General features: G+C 41.4%; 1 protein-coding gene across 1 annotated transcript; it reads left to right on the top strand.

Moving 5' to 3' along the window:
• Positions 1-510: 510 nt before the first annotated feature.
• erbb2 (erb-b2 receptor tyrosine kinase 2) lies at positions 511-24,060 on the top strand. Its single transcript, XM_071462405.1, has 27 exons — positions 511-759; positions 8,496-8,647; positions 8,895-9,075; positions 9,178-9,318; positions 10,028-10,093; positions 10,203-10,318; positions 10,472-10,613; positions 10,956-11,084; positions 12,096-12,237; positions 12,341-12,414; positions 12,649-12,739; positions 13,860-14,062; positions 14,511-14,640; positions 15,742-15,832; positions 16,395-16,549; positions 16,634-16,681; positions 16,819-16,957; positions 17,131-17,253; positions 17,381-17,479; positions 17,571-17,756; positions 17,990-18,145; positions 18,233-18,308; positions 18,626-18,772; positions 19,128-19,225; positions 19,372-19,563; positions 19,712-20,102; positions 20,231-24,060. The coding sequence occupies exons 1-27, from the start codon at positions 687-689 to the stop codon at positions 20,590-20,592; spliced, it is 3,903 nt and encodes a 1,300-aa protein (XP_071318506.1). The 5' UTR covers positions 511-686; the 3' UTR covers positions 20,593-24,060.

The following is a 24,060-nucleotide window of genomic DNA, read 5'->3' as shown; positions in this document are numbered from 1 at the left end:
GTCTGGGATTACAAGACACTGAGACAGCCTAAACCCACAGAGGAGCTGGGGCCAATTCTCCAACAACCTACCTGCCAGGTACCTTGAAACACTGCAAGAGAAAAGCAAAGGGTCACACCAAAGATTGATTTGATTTAGGTGTTTTTTTTTTTTCTGTTTACAGCCCTTTGTATGAAATTAGCCGATAAATAAACTTAAAACTTATAAATATACTGCAATTACTAAAGCATCCTCACTTTTTTCACAAGTGCCTTAGACTTTTTCAGCTATATCCTGAACAGTGAAGGTCACAGTGGGGTAACAATAAGCACATTTCTGAGACTTCAGAGACTTTATTCTCACTGAAGGTGTAACGAGATGAAATGTGAAGTGTGCTCAGCAGAAAGTCAGCGCAGCGCTGCCCTGCAGATAAAGCAGTTTGGAGGGAGGGCGGGCTGACTCAACCTGCCACTCCCCGCTCAGGCCTTCACGGGAGCGCGCCTCCGCTCCGCCGCTGTCACGCTTTACTACCAACAGGCACGGAATTCCTGGGAGGAAGTCACTGAGATTGGGAGAGGAACAACAACTCCAACGGTGCCAAAAAAAAAAAAAAAACTAACCTGTGGTAAAACGCAGGACCCCGGGAACAGTAAAAAAAAAAAACACCCAGCTTTGGAATATGGACTAGAAGCGGCGGGTCGGAGCAGATGGAGGCGGCGAGAAGTTTGGTCTTTGTCGGGGTCGTGCTGCTCGCAGCGACGGGCGCGCTGGGCAGAGAAGGTGGGTAACTTTCAGAGCTTCTCTCGACCTAAACCGCTCCGCTTTTTTTTTTTTTTTTAAGCAAAACAGACACACGGCTTGTGAGGAGGGTGAGAGTATGATATGTGGGTTGTAGCCGGGCGAATGTTCGAGGCTCAGCTCGGCCGAAGGAGGCTGATATTTCTGGCCACATTCCTCCGTGAGTGCGCTGCCCTCGTCCCCTCCGCCGTCTGTTCGAGGCTCCTGGGATTTATGAAGCGCTGATAGGGGGAGAAAAATCACACCTGTCACATTGTAGCGTCTGGGGAGATTTAATGCCACGACGCCGACGGCTTTGTAACTACTTCAAACAAGCCCCTGTTGCACAAACACACGCCGCTACAACACGGTTGTGCACCGAGACAGGTAAGAAATACGAGAACCTGCTTTGCAGCTCGGGGTCAGACGGAGGCACCGTGAGACGTGTGCAGGCCAGGCGGGTTTGCCCTGCGCGTAAACAAAAACAAAGCAACAATCACAAGCGGCGCATTGTGCGCAGCGGATCATGACGATGTCAATTATTCACTTCTGGCTGTAAAGGGGACATTGTCTGATAGAGGGGCCACTTGTCACACTTGGAGCTTGAGTGCGTGCCAGTAAAACGAGAGCTAACTGAGCGCGCAAACAACTGCATGTTTGCAAGGCAGTCCTGCAAAATCAGGATTTGGGAAAAACAACAGCAAAGAAAAGTTTTAATTACACATACGATCTGATGTCGTTCAGAAGAGTGCTGCATCTTTGACCCTTTCTTTTTTTTTACACTTTTAAAAAGTCTGTTTCGTGTTTCAGTTCTTATCAGAGCTGAAAACGGTTTGTTGATGAGCTACAGAAATGACTCTGATTATTAATTTAGTGTCAATGTCAGAGATGTGAAACAATTCCAGCCTCTCAAAGAGGAGGATTTTGCAGCTTTCTCCTGCTCTTACTTTACTATAAATAGAATATTTTTGAAAACTCAGAACAATTCTAAAACTTTATCTATATTTATAGAGCAATTAATGTATAATGTATAATCTATTAATCATTAAAATAGTTGCAGCCCTAGTTGGTATTATATGCTTTAGGTGGAATTGGATATCAATAAGCTCAGTCAGCTGTTTTTAAAAGCCTTTTTATGGCACAAGCTGATGGCAGAAGTATTGACATTAATAACTCCTCTCACAGCACAGTCTTTATTGACATGCACTTGGCAGTTTTTAATGGAGATGCACTTGTTAGAAATCAAAAACCTGCTGGGAAAGTAGACCAGTGCTCCTGTGTGTGTGTTAGTGTGCATGTTGTTTTAAAAGGGTATATAATATAAATTATCACAGTGTTTTGAAATAATTAATTCAAGCTCTCGTTAGTTAGTACTAAAACACTAGTATGAGTAAAAAATATTATAATGAAGCTCCTCTGACTGTTATTAGCTCCTGTCCCCGCCACCAAAAACAAACAAAGCCAGCAGTCACAGGTGAAGTGATTTCCAGATACATCTGCATTGTTGGGGGGAACAGGTTGGTGCACTTTCCTCCACAGTGTTGATCTCTGAAGCATCAGTTTAATGTGAGTGCTCTGATTGGTCATTAATCCCTGAGTTAAGCAACACATCATGCGCAACAGGATAAATCTTAACAGTCTTACTTTCATTTCTGAGTGCTGTTATGCCTGTTGTCTACACACACACGCACACACACACACACACACACACACACTGTGCCCAACAAGTGTATGACTCCAAAGGTCAGCATTTCTGTTGCTGTTCTTCCTTTACTGGTCAGAAATAAATTATTTCAGCAACCTGCTCCTGTGTGTGTGTGTCTGCAGAGTTCAGGTCCTTATGCACCCACTGAGTGACACTTACTGTGAAGTGATTAAGTCCCACTGGACTGGCCTCAGTGGCAGGTTAACTCAGTCAGCTGTGAGTCACCAGTCTAGCCTGTGTGTTAGTGATCTAACTCTGTCTGAGCTGAAGAAGGGGCCACCAGTCGAGCAGCCTCGGCGGAAACTTTAAACGCCCTCTCGTGTCCTTTTCCTTAGGTTTGAGTTGCACATCTTCAGCCTTAATTTACAGTCATCTGACAAATCTGTAGAGGGAAATCACAGTTTTGAATTAAATCACAGCAGCCTGATAATCAATAAATTGTCTTCATAAAAATTTGTTTCATGTTTTATGCAGAGACCAAGTTTCTACTCATGTGTTTTTTGGAGGTAAAAGTCCTTGGTTTTTTTTTTTGCCTCCTGTATTAGTGCAACACTTTCTGCAAGTTAGACCTGGGAAATGATTAAAAAATAGAAATGAAATGATCATTTCTGTGGCGTTCCAGCAGCCTGGGGGTTTTAGACCATGTAACTGCCACGTCCTTGGTTCAAGTCTGGCCAGGACTGCCACTGCATATCATCCCTCCTCTGTCTCCCCTTATTTCTTGTCAAAAACTATAAGAAATGATGGCAAAAATAAATTAATAAAAGAAATGATCATTTCATTAAGAATTATCATTGATCCATTCAGCAGAATCACATCTTTACAGAGTTATTGTGATATGTGATAATAAGGCACCCTTCACTGAGGGCTATTAGTTGTAACTAACATCTTTATAAATGGTTAAGAAATATTTTAGTAATCTGTTATAGATTAGTTACAAACCATTAATGAGAACAACAACTTTTGCGGTTTGCCAGGTTGTGAAAAATCCCTTTAGAACAAAACTTTTTTCAATTACAAAGGATCATGGGTTTCTCACCATAAATACAAGTTAATAATAATAACCTGTAAATACATGAATAAAACCAATGTATAGACTTCAGGTGTCTTCAGCACTTTCCCCAGTAGGTAAATCAAATGGTCCATTGAAGGGGTCTTATGATTGAACATAAGTGCTTAAAAGTAAAAAAAAAAAAAACAAAAAGCAGTCAGGCAGGATTTTTTACAACCTGGCAACGTTTTGTAAATCAAGCCTATCTGTTGATATATTGAACAAATTAGATTGCTTAAAATTGCTTGAAAGTTTGATTGAAAAATAATCTGTATCACCATTGGCATCACAATAAAAATCAATTTCCGTACTATATATATAATATTATGTATCAATACAGACTGAAATAATGTAATGGACATTGTGATTGCCCATCACTGATATTTGTAGTTTGTCAATGAAATTATCATGGAACTTTTTTTGCCCAATAATATCAATCTGAACAGAATACACTTTTTCTTTTTTTTTAATCATCAAAAATTAAAACAAAAACAATCTGAATCTGAACAAAATCAGATTTTATGAATTACCACTACATTACACTACTAATTTGTCTGCACTTTTCTTGTTCAGTTTTTCCTTTCTTAAATGATCTGTGTATCTAAAATACAGCAGCGGGTGCTTTTTAAATTGTAGCGTACGCAAGAAAGTACGTGGGAGGAGATTTTCTGACGTAGCATTGCTGTATATGTTTGTGTACGTGTGTGTGTGTGCGTGTGTGGGATTGCAGTCTATGCATGACAGGGTGAATGAGTGAGGAGTTCATGTCTGTAGCTCCAGAACAGCACAGATCCTGTTCTGCTTGTCTGTTGAGCAATACCTGTTTGTTCTTACTTGGCTGTACGGTGAAGGAGAAGAAAGAATGTGTTCAGGGAGGTTGGGAGAAATTTGAAGTTTGTGCAAGACACATTGTTAAGATCAGCGCTGTGTTAGTATCAGGACTCTGAGTATATCTGAGTGCTAATAAACTGTCAGAGAATGTCCTGTTGGATCAGCTTGTTCTGTTTGTGTTGAGCTTTGAGGGGATCTAATCCCTTACAGCAGAGCCGAGGCCAAAGAATATCTTGTTGACTGTTCCGGGGTGTCACACTGCAGGCTTTTTCACCCTGCTTCTGTCGAACTCCTGCAGTAGCATCCCTGTCGTCATGTTTGTGTCACTTACTGTACACACACTGGCAAACACACATGCACACTCCCTGTGCTAACTGGCATGCTGCCACACACAGGTGTGGCTTCAAGGTGGCTTTTACTTTGCAGTCAGTCTAAAGCAGCACACTGGTGCAGGACAGAGTCGGCCCACAGTCAACACATCCTTTGTCATAGAAAGACAGATTAACATCAAATCAGTCACTATCAATTCCTAGAAGATCCAGTCTGCTATGACAAAAATAAGTCGTGTCCCCAACATCAAATGAAAGGGGAAAAGGGCATTTAAAGAAGCAAAAACATAGTTGAACGAAAAATCAGTTGATTGAAAAGACAAGTACGTTGTACTTTTAAAGTATTGATTCACTCTTTGCTAAAAGGTTATTGATTCATCTTTGACTTCATTTACTAAGCCAAACATTCACTGGTTCCTGCTTCACACCAACAACAACAACAACTCTGAAATTTAAAATTTAACTCTGGGCTCTAGAAATTGTTATTTTGGATATTTTAGAGGTTAAATGATTAATCAGTTCATTGATAATGAAAACTGTAAGTTGCAGCTCTAGTTTCAAGTACCTGAGCTGTTACTGAAGAAAGTCCCCACGACCATCTGTAAAGAAACATGGTTTTACACTCACTGTCCATGTTCACTTACTGTAAATCCTACAGAGTCACATTACATTTTGAATCACTCATTGAGTTGGCACCGGTGCTCCGTTCTAGAGTGAGCAGGTAGGAGTTCCCTGTCTTTAACAGCAATGACATATGTCGAAACAGGGACTGAACAATCAGCCCTCTATTCAGTTTCTTTTCATGAGCTGATATTTGCCGGATGAATCGCCTGATGCATACTAACTAGATGTATCACGTTTGGAGAAATGTTGAAGTGAAAGTAAGAAATGATGAAGTGAAGTAAACTAGTTTGTATGATGACACAAATTGTTTAAATGTGGGGATATTGGCACACACTTTCAGATAATCTGTCCTTGAAGGCACTGATATTGTTGCACTTGGTTTTATGCACAGAAAGTGACAGGAATAGGTGTAGAAAGACTGACCTCTTTTCCCACTGTTTGACAAACACTTCAGTTGAATGGCTGGAGGGCAAGTGTGCCTTAAAGATTCTTTAGATTTCATTTCATATGCAAAATGACTGTGACACACCATTAAAGACATAATAAAAGACTTATACAATCAATTGTCGCCTTGCTTTAGCCAAGCAAAGGTCATGTAATTTGTAGGTAGAGTAAATGTCAAACTGGAATATTGCAAAAACCACCTTTGTGAAATCTGAATCAAGCTGCTGCAGTGCCTCAACATTTATACCAGAAGTCTGAATGGGATTACAATGAATGCTGGATTGTTCTGAGGGACTCCGCTGTAATCAGGTCAGTGATCGAAATGTGGACAACAGGCAGGAAAATAGAAATACTCTCATTCTTGCTCTTGTTAACCACAGAAACATCTGACCAGTGGATGTTTTCAGAGCCAGGTTGTCATTATACACTGTGCAGAAGCCAGGACTAACACATTCAGCCTGTGTGTGTGTGTTTGTGTGAGTGTGTGTGTTTGGATGTCGGTGTCAGTCATTAGTTGTGTGTGCTGTGTGGGCGACCTGTCTGACACAGAGGTCGTCTTGTGACCTGGATGGGGTCACAGGCCACAGACGTGCCTTTGGACACGTCACTGAACTAGAACCTGGTTTCTCTTGGCCCCACTTACTCACTGGTCAAAACCAGTGTGTCATCATTAAGATATGCAAAGACACACATTCCTGTGAAATGACACTTTCCAGAACCCAAAAGGAGTTGGGTAACAACTCACAGGCGGAGAGAAACGGACAGGGAAAATGACTAGCTCTAAAACCAGGTAATAAACGATGTAGTGAGTGAATGTAGAAGAGTAAGGCAGGGATAGTGACATGACAGCAGGCAGATAGAGCAGAGTAAGTGATAAAAGAGAGTGTATTTTAGGCCGTGGGGATGGAGGGGCCGGCAGCTCCTCACAAGGCCATGCACACACACACACACACACACACACAGCCGTTGCTGAGAGACTTTTGGAGAGCAAACAATGAGGGAATAAAAGGAGAGGAAGCTGAGAACTGGCTTTACACACACACTTTTTAGAAATGGAAAATCTGCTCTGTTGTGTTTTCTGTTACGGCACATTTACCTAATCCCCGGTGCCGGAGCCGTCTGTGTTCTTGTTTGTGTGTGCGTGTGGTAATCTGTGCGAGTCTCAGGGAGTTGATTTCTGTTTGTGTTTAGATTCTGTCTTATTAAAAATGATTTAAATGCTCCAGGATCAAATCTGGACTCCCCACTTGGCTTCACATGTAAAACTATTTTCCATGATGACATCACTGAAGGAGGCAGTGATTAGTCATTTGATTTGATATTTGACACAAGCTGCAACGACTGGGTGTGTATTTTTGGCAGTAACCCTGTTAATCACGGACCCATTTGCCGCAGTAGCTGGCTGTCAGATTTTCATACAGACTTTATTTACACTGTATGATCCAATACCTCTCAGCTGAGTTGCAAGCGCTGTGATATGGGTCAAGTTCTCAGTGCCCGGCAATGACCAGGGAGCTTTACACAGGGCAGACATATAAGCTTCATAGGAGCATGACTTGAGCACATATCCCCTGAAGTCTGCTGAACCTCAGTATATCATGACAATCACCCTCCTCCAGCCTCACACCACTTCCTGGTCCCCCGATGATGTATGTGTTCATATAGCTGTCTTTTCTGGGGGGGGGGGTTGCTTCAATCAGGAAAAGTGGGTTGTCTATTGAAGGGTTGTTGGAAGGAAGCCAGAGGAAGTCATTTATAACCTCAGCAGAGGAGGGACTGTCCACTGTGTGACTGTCTGCTAAAGCATGGGAGCTATGTGTCTGCGAGAGCCCCCATGAATTGTAATGCTATATGGCCCTGAATGTAAGGCTGTGTGTGTGTGACCCACTGTGGGGAATCTGTGCTCTCTGCTGCCAGTGGAAAATATATCATGTACATCAGAGAGACAGAGGCAGTGCATGTGGTTTGTATTTCAAAGTGCCCATTCAAGGCCACTTGTAAACAGTTACACAGTCGAAATATGTGGCGTCCAAATCTTTACAGTCATCACCATTTGTCTTCAAGTTCTCTTACAGTCCAAGGCCCAAAGATATTTCATTCACTGGGATATGCAAACAACACAATTGCTTGAGAGTATTTGGTAATTTTACTTAATAGATTACCGTCCATTACATGATTAATTGGCTCATTATTCCAGCAATAAACACAATAATCAGTGAGGTGTGTTCAGTGCAGCACTTTGACAGGAATGTAAGTGATTGTGTATTCGATGATTATCACACGTGGCACTTTTTATTGCAGTGTACAGAAAGATAATTTTGTTGCACATGTTAACGCTGTGAAACTAATTGGATTACTTCAGTCTAGATGGAGTGTTGGGCCCCTAACTACACTCACGCCCCAGTTCACTTTGAGCGCATTCAGTTGCATTACGCCAGAAATAAGTTCAGCAGTTATTTGGGATAATTTTTTAGGTTGATAGGAGCCCTGGGAATTTATTTGAAGGCATAAAATAAATATTTAATTTATTTGTTTGTCTGAATGTTAAGTACATGGAAGCATTTCCAGTTTTAATTAGGAGATTTATGTTCTTTCTGGTGATGGTATTTAGCTGATACTATTTGTTGTTTGTTTTGACTGACAGTAAAACAGAGTTTAAAAAAAATCTCATGAATGTTGACTGTTAAAGTTTTTAATAGTATTTTATTTGTGAGCACTTACATGAAGTTGGGGTCATATGTTTGCTGCGTTGCAGTATGCCTGGGTACAGATATGAAACTGGCCCTGCCCTCCAGCCAGGAAAACCACTATGAGACCCTGAGGCTGCTCTACACTGGCTGCCAGGTCGTCCACGGCAACCTGGAGATCACACACCTTCATGGAAACCCTGACCTCTCCTTCCTGCAGGTATATTGTTGTTACAGTGAGCAATTTTAAAAGAACGAAGAACGAGTAAAGATGGGATTTGTATGGAAACTCAGTTTAACCTTACCACAAAAGAGGCACATGCAATAGTTATAAAAGAAAGCTGGCAAAAAATAAAGAAAATGCAAGTATTTAGTTAATTAGCGTGGTTAGCTCTAAATATTTTTGTCAATCCTCTTTCTGTTGGCACAGCAATTCATCCTTTTTGTCTCTACCTCCTCTTCTCCAGGGGATCGTGGAGGTGCAGGGTTATGTACTTGTAGCCCATGTGTCAGTGGATCTGGTGCCTTTGGACAACCTTCGGATTATCCGAGGCAGCCAGCTGTACGACTCCAGCTATGCCCTGGCTGTGATGGATAACACTCAAAATGGACAGGGGCTCAGGACGCTCCGACTTCGTAGCCTCACAGGTCAGATGATAGTATATAGTAGAGCTTAGAGTTGATGCTCAAATCCACCACTACTGTAACAGCAAGTTGCTGATCTCCTCTTGTGTTTTGTCTCCCCTGCAGAGATCCTGTTGGGTGGGGTGTATATTTGGGGGAATCCCCAGCTGTGCTTCCCAGACCCTGAGAACATTGTTTGGAGGGACACCTTGGATGAGCAGAACTTCTTCGCCAAGCAGCACCAACTGCAGGCCCGGGCATCGAAATGTGAGCAGCTGATTGACTGATTGAAATATCAAACACCTGAGAAATTACACTTGTTTAGAGGGTGCTACAGTACAAACAAATCAACGGCAAGCAGAAGAACCTCAGCATGCGCATGAAAATAAAGAGGACTTGCTGTGCAGTTTACTGTCTCTTAGTTCGGCCGGTCTGCCCTGTCAGTCTGGGTTGTACTATCTCAACCACTACTGGATAGATTGCTATGAAATCTTTGCTACAGATCTTCATGGTCCCCAGAGGATGAATCCTGCTGAATTTGGTGATCAGCTGACTTTTCTTTGAGTGCCACTATGGGTTTTGACATTTGTGGTTTAGTGTGAAACACTGTATCTTGACCATTATTGGGTGGGTTACGGTTGAATTTTCCTCAGCTATTCAAAGTGCCCGTGAATAAACTCTAATGACTTTGGTGATCCTCTGACAAACACTTTGCTTTGAAGCGAAATACTTTCTTATCCACCTTGGCTGTACTTTTAGGGCTGATGTTAGTGTGGTAACAGTCTAAACTAAGATGGTGAACCTGGTAAATTGGAACTGTTAAATGTCAATATGTTGCTGTGAACATGTTGTCATGCTAATTTCAACATTTAGCTCAAGCCTAACGAGTTGCTAGCATTGCTGTAGACTCTTAGTCTCGTGTTTTATTGTTGAATTGCTAAACTGTGTAATAAGTGCTGGGTTTCTTCTGGTACAGGTCCAAATTGTTCCTCTGTATGTGGGAAAAGCTGCTGGGGAGAAAGTGCACAGGACTGCCAAACCTGTGAGTTAACATAATGTACACAGCATGACAGAGACTCTATGCTGTTTTCTTTTTAGAAAAGTCCAGAGCAGGTGAAGTACAACTGACGCTTTCTCATTTTCGTTCACAGTGACCCGTATTAATTGTGCGTCTGGCTGTCAGCGGTGTAAAGGTCCGCTGCCCAATGACTGCTGTCACATGCAGTGTGCTGCTGGATGCACAGGACCCAAAGACTCAGACTGCCTGGTAGATGACAGACACACACACACGCACACACACACACACACAAACACGTGTCAGATACAGTATTTGTTGTTTTTTTCTTTCATCTTCTTTTGTTATCTGACCATCCTTTGTCATTTCTGGAGTAACATCTTTCCTCATTCCTCTTCTCTCCAGGCGTGCCGTCATTTTAACGACAGCGGTGTGTGTAAGGAGAACTGTCCTCCACCCACTATCTACGACCCTGTCACCTTTCAGACCAAACCCAACCCAAACAAGAAGTTCAACTTTGGAGCCACCTGCGTCAAGACGTGTCCCTGTGAGAATTTATTTTGAAACACCCCCATTCATCTAAGAAAGCTACACAACACACTGCTCAGCTAGTGGCCTCTGTGCAGTTCCTCTGGTGCATCTGGTGATTAAGTGTCTCTCTGTAGGACGCCTTGATGATAGTACATGCTGGAGGGAGGAGGAGAAAATATTTATTTTCCTTCCTTGACAAAATTTCCACACACACTCCAGGAGAATTCAAACCTGCCAATGTTCAAATCACATTCCTGCTTCTGCAAGCTTTAGGCTACCAGCTTCTCATTTCATGATTTCATTTTCATTTTTCTCTCAACAAAGATGACCTTTGAGCATTTTGTCTCCCTGTCTGTAGACAACTATCTGGCAATGGAGGTGGCCTGTACTTTGGTTTGTCCCAAAGCCAACCAGGAAGTTATCATCCCCGAACCTGATGGAAACGAGACACAGAAATGTGAAAAGTGTGAAGGAGACTGTCCCAAAGGTTTGTGTCTTTGTGGCTGTTTTGTGAGTGGGTACATTTGCATTTGGGCACGAAACATTATTTATATATACAATAGCTATTCAGAAGTCACGCAGAAGAAAAATAATGATAATGTTATGGATGAAGTTTTGGGTTCTTCATCTGTATAACATGGAGTTTCGGTACAGGTGATAATGTTTTGCAAAACAGGTGCTGATGCATCACATGCTGACAGTGAACCACAAAGTGAACCAACCTGTTTCTGCAGTACCTTGTTGTTGTTGTTACTGGGGTTTATGTCATTATGTCAGAAGTGGAACATGTGTTTTTACTTCAGTTATAGACCTTAGAGAAGTTTGGATTTTTATTAGTGGAGTTATCTGGTGATGTAATCCTGCTTTTTGAGTCATAGATGATCACAGATGATTTTTTTTTGGCTGTCCTCAGTTCGACCTTTTTAACTGTCCTCAGTTTGACTTCTTGTGGATTCATGACAACATTAATACCACTATTGTTTCTCTTTTAAATAAATACAAAAAAAAGATACATAAACTTACTGTTTATACCAAGACATGACAGGGTTTGTTAAGAAATGGTCAGCTGTGATAACATCTGTTGGTTCCTTCACATCGTAGCTCAGTAACCACCTTAAATGGCATTATCTGTGGCAAATCTTTCAAAGATTTGAACAATCTTGATTATACATTTTATAGGTGCATTTTTTTTTTTTACATGTAAAGATATCCTCTGCTTATCAACATTGCTAGAGGCAGCAGGCTGGGCTGCCCCTTTCCCCCACTTTTAGCTCTTGAACCACAAGTTCAAACAGTTTGTCAATCAACTTATACCCTTGTTGTTTAATGCAATATACCACTCTATATTTCATTCTATGCTGATGATGTCCTGGTTTATATGGAGGGATGTTGATTGTTCTTTTCCCATCATATTGGACATTTTTGGTAAACTGAGGCTAATAACTGCTTTTGTGATAAATTAATGTGTTGTGTTTTTTCTGTGTGGTTTGTATTGCAGTGTGTTATGGTCTGGGTATGGACAACCTCGGTGTCATGGACAACCATGGCATGACCATGGTAACATCTTCTAATGTGGCACAGTTCAATTTGTGTAAGAAGATTTTTGGCAGTCTTGCCTTCCTTCCTCAGAGCTTTGCAAGGTAAGAGAGAAAACACACCAAATATAAAAATTAGAGCATAAAACTCAAATAAAGCTAATTTTTGGTGCATGTTTTACTCAAATGTTATGTTGCCATTGTACAGGGACCCTGTGACCAACACATCAGGCCTGACTCTGGAGCAGCTGAGTGCTTTCAGGAAACTGGAGGAGATTACAGGTACTGAACAGTGAGGGAGTGTTTATCCAACTCTTTATTTTAGCTTTTATCAAGAAAAGAAAATCAGATTATTCTTTTTTTTTTAATGTATTTCATTAAGAACTGTTGCAAGAGCGGTTTCTCCGATTCAGTCTAACTTTGCAAATAACACAACATAGAAGCCAGGTATACCGAACGTACCATATCTCCTTTGGCAGAGTGCATTTACTCTCTTTGTCTGATGTTGCCTTGCAGGTTACTTGTACATTGATGCCTGGCCTGAAGAGTGGACTGACCTGAGTGTATTTGAGAACCTGAAGGTGATCCGAGGCAGGATGCTCTACAAGTAAGACTTTTAACTTTAATTGTTATTTTAGCTGCCTGTTTAATAATGTTTGTCAAGTAAGATATTAAATGCAAAAAAACATTTTTTTTTCTCTAAATATTACATTTTTACATTGTTATCTTATATATCAAGTCAATGTACACTATCTGTTTCTTTCTCTGTGATGCGTCACCACATGTCACAGTATTAATGTCCATCCGGCCACAGTGTGTTTTCATTTGTGCTCAGCTCTGTGTGTTTGGTTCTGTTGTGGCAGTTTGTCCATTTTCAGGGTTATAAAGGCTAATTATTAGCCAGCACAGTGGCTTTAACCTGCAGCACACGCTAGCCTGAATAACAGTAACAGAGTCTATTAGACACTGTCTACGTAAGCATGCTCAAACTAGGTCGTCGTGACGAGTGTGAGACCTGCTTGGCTGACACTGTTTTATGGCAAGGTCTGACATTATGGAAATTAGAGCAGTCTTTTTGTGTCATTGTATATATATATATATATATGTATTCCTTTCTTTTATTTTCTTTTCAGATGCTCTCATGTGGATTGTATTTTCCTTTTTAAATTATTCATTGATAACGTTTTCCAAGTTTTCTTCATTTTACTACTTTGTCCTGTCTCAAACTTGTTTTTCAAAATGTCTGTCTTAAAGTTGGACAGTCCCCTTCATTTTTTCAGTCTTCGAGATTTTGTCTTTTCTGCTCCCTTTAACTAAAACACATCAACATCTATTTTTCACACTTGCTCATATATAGTTTCCAAGAGAGAAATTTCAGGCTATAATACAAGGTGTATTATAACCAGGCTTCAGGTTTAAAAACTGTTAAACCTATGACGAATACAGCTTTATGCAAGCTCCTTGTACTAGACATTTATGTATTCCATTTTTAAACTAATTTGAAAACAAGAGATTCTTACACCTGTTGAGGTTGGGTATAAGTACTGTTTGGTTTGATCTCTTTAAAAATATCAACATGTAATAAATAATGTTGTGAAACTTTATTATTGAGCTGTGTTTAGGTTAATTCATTGAATCATTAATTGAGAGAAAATAATTATAAATTGATCAACTTAAAAATGACCCCACGCTTCTGTTCACTCACAGCTTCTCTTCCTCTCTTTCAGGGGTGTGTTTTCACTTGCCATCCAAAACCTCCACATCGAGTCGCTTGGGTTGCGTTCACTACGCAGCGTCAGTGGAGGTTTGGTCCTGTTGCACAACAATTCCCAGCTGTGCTACACCAGTTCACTGCCCTGGGAGACTCTCCTGCATCCTACCCAGGGGCCCCACCGCATTGTCAACCACAACCAGGACCCCAAAGTCTGCGGTAGGTGAAAACGCACATTATGTTTGTAGAGCAGGGCAATGCGGAGGCCAATCAAAGTTATTGAGAGTTGCACTTTCCTCTTGACCGGGTACTTGTCACTGTTTAATACTTTGGCCAGATCCAGCTGCAAAACCAGTGCAGAAAATTAGTTCTGTTCATTTTAATTTGAGTAACATTTATGCATATTATTGTATTATATTTTTGCAATAGATGAGGAAGATGGCTGCTTGTCTGCACTGTCCTTCTCAAGGCTTTATTAGATTTTTTTTGTAAATGTATTTGTTTTTTTTGTGTTTTTTATAACTTTTCTCATTGAGACAGATCAAAAATTCACAAGGAGCCCAGTGACACAGTGACTCCTTTTAACTATTGTTGTTGAGAAGAAGCCATCAAAAATAGCATGTGCACCATGCTCTGCTGACTCTGCTGTCTCTCAATGTGTTTTCAGAGGAACAGGGGCACATTTGTCACCCGTTGTGTGATGGGGGCTGTTGGGGTCCCGGGCCCGGCCAATGTGTGTCATGCAAAACTTTCCGACGTGGCACTGAGTGTGTGGAGCAGTGTGACATCTATCAGGGGTAGGAAAGTTTGTCTGTGGGTGTGTCTGCACTAAATCAATAAAAAACCTAATTGATAATGTTCCGGTATGTAGAGTATACTGTGTGTCATAATCCCCAAACTAGTTCTCCAGTAAATAAAGTGATCATTTCATACATTCGCCTGAAGTAAAGATGGAAACAGGTGGTTGCATGTGGGCTGTGAGTGGTTTGGCAGTCAATGCCAAATGTCTGTATTGTTACAATAAATCAATCTGAAACCTTTTACATCACTGACAGAGCAAATATGCGTAATTATACTGGGGACTCAGCAAGTTCTTTGAACAGTAACTGGGTGAATTTTGGCATGATCTGCATGCATACAAGATAAAACAGAAATAAAATGAGTTCAGATTCACAAAGGCCAAAATGTGATGAAGTAATGCCACACACAAAAGCATAAGCATGACTCAACATTTCATATGTGTTTAACCTCTTGAATTATGTTTGAATAATTGCACGTTAATGATGACACAAGAGATCTGTTTTCTCTCTGCATGAAATATATGTTTGCGTCCAGAGTTCGCACTACTTTGGTCTTGGGCTGAGCCTAGCGAAAATCTATATCAAACTGTTATTGATACTAAGCATAATGTGCAAATTTATTTAAAAAAACATATTTACTGTCTTGCATTATATTAAGACTATGACAGTAACTAATCTTGTTTTTAATTGCAGTTTACCTGGAAAATTCTAAGGAGTAGTTTGAAGTTTGGAAATCCACATATTTGCTTTCTTGCCAAGAGTTAGATGAGAAGCTCAGTAACACTCTCATGGCTACGTTAAATATGTAGCATAGTTAGCAGCAGACTAGTTTAACTTAAAGCTAATTTACTAGAAACACCAGTTTGTATGAACCTAAGTGTAAAAATGACAAATTGTTGCTTTATAATGGGACTATTTCAAACTTTCTGCTGCAACTTCACATTTGCTGTACAGATTTGACAAAGGTATCAAACTTCTCATTTAACTCTCAGCAAATTTCCTCATGTCACTGTCAGGTGCTTTGGATAAATGCATCCAACACATGACAGACAATGCTATGGGATGTTGTGTTACATCCCCTCTGTGCTTGTGTTGCAGACCTGTACGTGAATACACAGATGGATCTTTGTGTGTTGCCTGTCACACTGAGTGTCGACCTCTCAACGGCTCTGCCTCCTGTCATGGCCCGGTAAGATGTGTCACAGTGTTTCAGTGGGATTATTAGGTGGATTTCATTTCAAAATAAGATCAGAAAAAATGTCTCATCGAACCAACCAGCTGCATTTTAGCCTTAGATATTTCTAATCCAAATTTCACTCAATACCATAATATAATGTACGTAATCTTTTTGAACATCGCCTGTTAGCTCAATTCAGTGTTTTACTTATATGCCAGTATAATGAAACTGCCTACAAATGTTTATCTATATGGAAATTATTATATAGTATTAATAACCAAAAATCAAGACCTGAAATGATTAGCCAAGTGACAGAAAATTCGTGCACAACATTGTTTTAGTACAAGTATGTTTTATTGATTTTCATTTATGAAGCAAAAAAAAGGTTCTTGCTTTTTCTTCTTTTTTATAAATCAAACATCATTTAGCCCAAACGGATGATTAGTTGCATCCCTCAAAATAAACCTTCTGTGTTTATGCTGCTTCTATGTGGGTTTGAATAAGAATGTTTAGATACCTGTGTGGATGTGTGTCTCATATAAATGTACTTAAATGTTTCTCTCTGTGTCATCAGGGTGCAGATGGTTGTACAGAGTGTAGAAACTTCCAGGACGGTGAGTTCTGTGTGGACCATTGTCCCAGCGGTGTGAAGGAGGATCAGCAAACTGTGTGGAAGTACAGCAATGCAACAGGACACTGTCTGCCCTGCAGCACCAACTGCACACTGTCGTGAGTGGACACATGTCAAGAACTACAAGCGCCCTGTGCAGACCCGATGAAAACAATCTCACACCTAATGTTTCTCTGTTTCAGCTGCACTGTGATGGATGAAAGAGGCTGTCCCATCGACACCAGGACAGGGTGAGATAGCTTAACTGTTAAAGCACTTAAGAGGTCTTATTGTTTTTCCGATTATTTTCCATCCAGTTCAAACAGGATTTCCTCGGTGCCTCTTTTGAGAAGCAGGAGCTGCGTTGAATTGTTTCCTTTCTGTTCAGACCGGGTACGACCATCGCAGCCGCAGTGGGTGGGGTGGTGCTCTTCTTCATCCTGCTGGCTCTGCTGGTCTTCTACCTGAGGAGGCAGAAGAAGCTGAAGAGGAAGGAGACCATGAGGAGGATCCTGCAGGAGCATGAGGTGGGAGCTGAGACTGACAGGAGCTCTGTTTGTGTTGTTGAAACTAGTGAGAATTTATTTGGTCGAAGTCTAATTAACACGAAAAAAATATGTGCCCGATTGTGGTTGAGTTGCCCTTGGGTGTTGCAGTGTGTAATGAAGGAATCTGCCATCTGCTTCCTTCATGTGTACAGCTGGTAGAGCCTCTAACACCCAGTGGCGCGTCACCCAATCAGGCTCAGATGCGTATCCTAAAGGAAACTGAGCTGAAAAAACTCAGGGTGTTGGGTGCAGGCGCCTTTGGTACTGTTTACAAGGTATGTGAGCAAGTTCTTTAGCAGAATCTTCAAATCTGACTGTTACAAAGATGCACAAAGATTACAGCATTTGTTGTTATTCAGATATTTAGATTCACGTCTTTGTGATTTTTGATAACTGTTTTAGGGAGTGTGGGCTCCTGATGGGGAAAATGTGAAAATACCAGTGGCTATTAAGGTATTACGAGAGAACACCTCGCCAAAGGCCAATAAAGAGATCCTCGATGTGAGTACAAGCCAGATACACATACATAGACTTACAGTACGCATACATACAGTTCACAACCTCGCAACATCTTTGCTCTGTCTTCTCCCAGGAGGCTTACGTGATGGCAGGGGTTGCCAGCCCCTACGTGTGTCGTCTTCTGGGAATCTGTCTGACCTCCACGGTGCAGCTGGTCACTCAGCTGATGCCGTATGGCTGCCTTCTCGACTACGTCAGGGAGAACAAGGACCACATTGGCTCCCAATTCCTCCTCAACTGGTGTGTCCAGATCGCCAAGGTACGTAAGCAAGAAACAAGATATCATCTGTTTATTGATGCACAGACTGATAGGAGTAGTAGTAGTAGAAGTAAAAGTGCACAATTTTCTTAGTAAAACAGCAGTCTCTGAATGTTGATGTTAATTTTGTCTGTGGTCTTATTTTTCCTTTCAAATTTGATGTGGTATTAGTTTGTATATTTGTGGACACATGGATTTGCGGGTGATGGATCTGTGCGTGTGTGTTGGTGTAGGGAATGAGTTATCTGGAAGAGGTCCGGCTGGTCCACAGAGATTTGGCTGCTCGCAACGTTCTGGTGAAAAACCCGAATCACGTGAAGATCACCGACTTCGGCCTCGCCCGCCTGCTGGACATCGACGAGACTGAGTATCATGCAGACGGAGGGAAAGTAAGACGGGACTGCGGCTGTAGCGGCATCAGCACTGGGAGCAATTTTAAGTATTTTCTTAAAAACTGGTATGTCTGTGTTTTCTAGGTGCCGATTAAATGGATGGCTCTGGAGTCCATTTTGCACAGAAGGTTCACTCATCAGAGCGACGTCTGGAGCTATGGTCAGTGTCACCTGCAGTGTTTAAAAAAACTGTAGAGCCATTTTTTCATGTTCAGTCAGTAGTTGCACATGCAATGAATGGGTTTCCAAACTGCTGTAAATCCTTAGCATGAAAATAAATATCATCTAATTCTTGCAGGTAAATTGAATAATAATAAAAATGTGTCTTAAATGTGTTTCATTTTGGATAGTGACACACACATTTTACTTACACCTTAGTTTCATGCCAGTCGTCCTTACAAGTGTCATTAGTAAATGATACATTTTTCAACATTTTGGCAGACATCTTGTCGTTATAATCGTACATTTCCCTTTCAGGCGTCACAGTCTGGGAGCTGATGACATTCGGTGCGAAGCCCTACGACATGATCCCAGCGAGGGAGATCCCAGATGTTTTAGAGGGAGGAGAACGGCTTCCCCAGCCCCTCATCTGCACCATCGACGTCTACATGATCATGGTCAAATGTCAGTGGTTGTTGTTCTTACTGCAGCATTGATTTTACATTTTGTCTCTGTCTTAACCTGTAAGAAATTCACTCATTTACTGGGCTGGTAAATATGCAAACTGAACGTGTTTCTTTACTCTGTAGTTCATTTTCAGTTTGGCCACAGCAGAGGAGTTAATGTTCCTGAACTGTTAACTTGAACGTTTTAGGTTAAAGAATTTGGAAAATAAAAACAAATTGAATCGGAAGAGTCATGCTCTCTGAGACAACTCTAATGTATTTCACTGTTACCTGTCCCTCATTAAACAGGTTAGCATGGTAGTAGCTTGCATCAAATGATTTACTGACGTTGTGATTTGATGTTTGAATGTCAGGTTGGATGATCGACCCCGAGAGCAGACCGAAGTTCAAAAATCTGGTGAATGAGTTCAGTGTCATGGCCAGAGATCCTCCTCGCTATGTAGTCATTCAGGTATGTGTACGTGTGTTTCCTGTTGCAAATGTTTTACTTCTGTGTGATTGTTTTCTTCTTTTTTTCTCATGCTGCTTTCTTAGCATGGCATCCCTTAACAAAGGGGACACACACACATTGTCTTTTCATCCTTGTTGTTCTTGCAGAACGATGAGCAGATGAGCATGTCCAGCCCAGTGGACAGCCAGTTTTTCCGGACACTTATGGAGGAGGAGGGGAACAATATGAGGGAACTGCTGGATGCTGAGGAGTATCTGGTGCCTCAGCCAAACCTCTTCCCCAGGAGTCAGGGAGATGGGATTCAATCCAATGGGCCATCCAGACACCAGTCGTACAGGGTAAGTGGGGGAGGACTTTTTTGGTTGTTTAGGATTAATAAAAACAATCTCACTTTGCTACTTTGTACTTAGCTTAGCTGCTTTGATATGTGACAGTCTCGGAGACCTGGGGAACTTTGAGTGTATCCCCCCTCTCTCTCTTCAACAGAGCAGAGATCAGGGCTTAGATGTTGAGCCCTCCATCACAGGTGGCCCTCGGAGCATGTACTCCTCCCTGAGCACTCTTGGCCGCAGCCAGTACCCTACCCTACCATTAGGAGCCAGCACCTCCAACGGCCTGTGGACTCCTCAGTATCCAACGTTGGCTCGCAGCCCCTCAGCTGGAGGTCAGTCTGACTCCGTCTTCCTGGACGGGCCTCCAGACGACCCCTCGCTGCCCCCAGCCAGCCCCGGACGCTACTGTAAAGACCCAACCTACCCCAACGGGAGCCAGGACGACCTGGAGACAGATGGGCCAAATGGCTTTCATCATCCTCATCACCTTCATCACTCACTACCCAGACGCAGTCATGGGCATAATCATAATCATGCCTTGCCAGGTGAGCGGGTGATTTCTTCCACCGTGGGCACTCCTAAAAAATGAGATTAATACCATAAAAAATAGTTTGATACCAAATCACATCTCAATCTTCTGTTCTGACATTTCTTCCTTTGTTCGTCTGATCAGAGTACGTCAACCATGAAATTCAGGATCTCAGACCGGGGATCCCTGATCGGCCCAGCACCCTTCCCCGTAAAGGCTCCAGAGCAGACCGACGTCTCCCAAACGGCCTGAGCTCCGGTCACAGTGTGGAAAACCCGGGATACTTGGTCCCTGTGAGCCCCGGGGGCCCCACCTCCCCTGCCTTTGACAACCCGTACTATCTGGACCTCGTGGCCAAAGCCAAAGCAGTAGCTGGGGCTGTGGCAGGGGATGGAGCACTGGAGAGAGACGGAGGAGTGCCCAGGCATGTGAACGGGTTTGTGACCCCCACGGCAGAGAATCCAGAGTACCTTGGACTAGCAGACACCTGGAGCGGACACACTTGAGGAAAAGAAACGGGAGCGAAGTGATGAACTCAACAGGAGCCACAGATTGTGTTCTGCTGAGGTAAAGAGTGAGACGTGAAAGAAAGAGAAGACGGACGTTTGTGTGACAGAAATTACCTGGGTGTGTATTTGACATTAGCAACTGAAACTTCTCTCAATATCAAGTGAAGCACCCAAATCCAAACCAGCTGAGGATGTGTGGCTAAAGTCACCAAATCACCCAGTTGTGGCAGACCATGACTCAACACTGTGTAGCATTCATCTGGTGTCTGCGGCATCATTTGTATTCCTGTCTTCCTCTCAGCAATCTGCGACTGTTAAGTGCCAAAAAGAAGTTTTACTCAGCCTCTGTAAAAAAACTCAGTACTTGATAAGCAAAGGAGTTCACATTAGTGAAACCCATCATGGTACGAGAAGGGTCTGATTATTACCGAATCCAACATTTGACTGGATTCATGAATGCTGACTTTTTTTTTTTTGTTTTGTTTTATAAATCTTTTTCTTTTAACTTTTTTAATATCTGTGGATGTTTCTACATGTGAAGCATTTTTTTTTTTTGTATTTCCTTAAATTCCCTCATGTGTCCTGAAACACCACTCAGCCCAGCTAAACAGAGGACAACATATAGACCACACTGACAAAGTGAGCCACAGTATGCATTGAGGATTATGTTTAGTATTCTGGTCACTTTCTCCCAGACCTGATGGGGGTCTTCAGTACACTCAAAGCCATTTTGTTTTTGCCAGAGAAGGCCCTGCAGCCCATCTGGCCAGTAGACATGCTCCCAGAAAGAAAGGCATCCTGTATGGAGAAGACAGAGGCATTGTGCCGCACTGATGTATGTGGTTGTTAGTGTTCTTTGTGGTACGGCAGATGAGATAAGAGGTACAGGCAGACTTTTTAAGCAGCTCAAATCTCTAAAAATGTCTGTTTTTGTGGTAAAAACATAGTGAATAAGTAATTAAGGTAGAGAAAACTTTTCAGGGATTGACAGTTTTGCAAAGAACTAATGGGAACTCTTTGCGCTTTAACGATGCAAAATGCAGTACGTTATGACACTGTATGCCCCACAAGCTTGTGTTATCACAATGGGCCTTTTCGTGACCGTTCACTGTGCAAGAAAGTATACAAGCTATTGGTAAATATATTCCAAAAGAAGTGAAGAATTAGCATGTATATATTTACATGTATTTGTTACCCTTTGTGCAGCAACAAGCAGTTCTGCTGTTTGTGTTTTTGTGTAAAAGTGAGCAACGCACTGGACACTGGAGCTGAATGTGAATCTGAGGAGGCAAAAACGTCGCTCTGCTCGGTTTGGATAATCAATGCATGGCTCAAATTCCACTTAGCGAGAACACACTGGCATCCCAGTTAATAATCAACAGCATTTTTTTGAAGCCTCATTTTTTTTTTTTTTTTTCATGTTAACTAGTGTTGGGCTGGGGGAGGTCAAACCGAGTCAATGGAGCCTTTGTCTGAGCCCCATGTCCTCGTTGGAAAGTCAGCTCTCTCCCAGCTCACACGTCCAAGCGACCGATGTTGTCACAGCTCTGAAAAGACAGAAGTAGAGGTTTTTTTTTCTCTCTCTCTCTGCAGAGGTTTGGGACTCTGCAGCAGCAGAATGTGGTTCAGTGTAATCCCTGAAATAAGTGAGTGGGTGACATGATTTTTCCCACGTTTTGTTGTGTAATAAACAAGCTGCAGCTTATCATCCAGCTGCAACCAGCTACTACTGAGTTTCAACATTTTTTATTTTTTTTTAAGGAAGAACTTCTGAGATGTATAATTTGTCAGAGATTGTCCACACAATGAACGGAGTGTGTCTGGTCGTGAGTGGGAGGGCTGAGACGTTTGTTGAAATATGTACAGCTCCCCATCATCCTCCACCATCACATCAGTTTTACTCTTAGTCTTTTGTCTTGATGTTCTCATACGGGTTTTGAAGCGTTTTGTTCCAGAATAAGATATCTAAAAAATATAATTTTAAATAATATCTTACATAAAAATAACTTTTTTTTCTTTATACAAACATGGTAAGAGTTTATTTCAGTACCTTCAATCATCATGTACTAACGTTGTATAGAATGGAATTATTTTTGAGTGATATGATTTATATTACAGCTTATGTTTATATTATAATGAATACACAGTATAGTGTTTTGGAATGAAACCCTTCATATGTGTAGTTGCTGTCAGGTGAAGACCTTATGTCTTCACAAAGAAAAGCAGACTTAAGATTGACTCAAATGTATTCTGGCATCGATCCTGCGGTATTTTTGAAAAGGTTTAACAACAATAATGGATGTATCTGTTTCTCAGCCTGTAGATGAGTGTGCAATTCAAAGGAGCACCCCGTGTCTTTTTAAAGCACCCAGTAGAACCAATGAATCAATAAAATTTCCAAAAACTTTGAAACATCAACCATAAGGTCTGAGGGAATTTTAGCATATGGGGTGTCATATTAGATGGTTTAAAAGAAATCGGTGAGTACCTACAGACATCACCTCTGCTGGGAAACCAAGGTTTTCACAGGATCATTATAGCACAGCTCACAGATGTTCCCTGTTTGTTGACGAATGTGATATTTTTTTGGTTGTAATGAGACCACGACATACACCTTTAATGCAGCCACAGTTTAATGTACTTGTGTTTACACTGTAGTGTCATTTCTTTTTTTTTTTTTTATGTATGAATTGTTCATTTGCGATGTCTCATGTAGCCAACACATTACCAAGCAATCTCACACACAAGGTTAAACAATAGACAAGGGGGCAACCTGTCTGCCCTCCTCTTCAAACCCATCTATGTTCTTTCTCTAGTTGGTCTTGTTCTTTGATGCAGTTATTTCAATATAAAACCTTTCGCTGGTACTAAAACTGGTACCGAGTCTGAGGACTGGCATTAGTCACTGTCTGGTGGTTATGGTAACATGTTCAGTCTCCTCTCACTCTCCCTGTTGAAGTCTTCTTGAACACTTGAGCTAATCAACTTTCTGATGGGAACCAGCTATGTCAAGTAAATGGTTGTTTGGTCCTGTTAAATTGTGTTACCGTCAAACTTTGCAGAGGAAACATAAACCAAATGAAAACAGACAGTACGGCTGTTTTTTAAGTTTGTTAACCATCTACATAAGTGTGTTGAAAGGTCTCAAAGAAACTCTGCATGTTTTCATCCAGGAGTGAACCAGAGAGGAAGGAAGGAACAGTGAAAAGATGGGTGTGTGCTGAAGGTTTTATCAAATTAGATATATGTAATGTATGTGTTAAAGAAAACTATATATTTTGTACTTTTCATGTGAATATTTTTTATCTTCCACAGTTTGTGTGATTGTGACAGGAGGAAAATAATAACCGTTTTATTGGGAGTTTACTGTGCATCTTTTCCTACCTGTTTGCTCAGTAAGTCCCGTTGTGTAAATGTGTAGTATATAAATATACATAAATAAAAAACAATCATTTTGGTAGCTAA

This window comes from Trachinotus anak, unplaced genomic scaffold (assembly GCF_046630095.1).
Source record: "Trachinotus anak isolate AG129_WGS33_773 ecotype Australia unplaced genomic scaffold, CSIRO_AGI_Tana_v1 ptg000025l, whole genome shotgun sequence".
Lineage (NCBI taxonomy): Eukaryota > Metazoa > Chordata > Actinopteri > Carangiformes > Carangidae > Trachinotus > Trachinotus anak.
The sequence above is the reverse complement of the archived record's forward strand: the minus strand, read 5'-3'. Positions and strand labels throughout refer to the sequence as shown.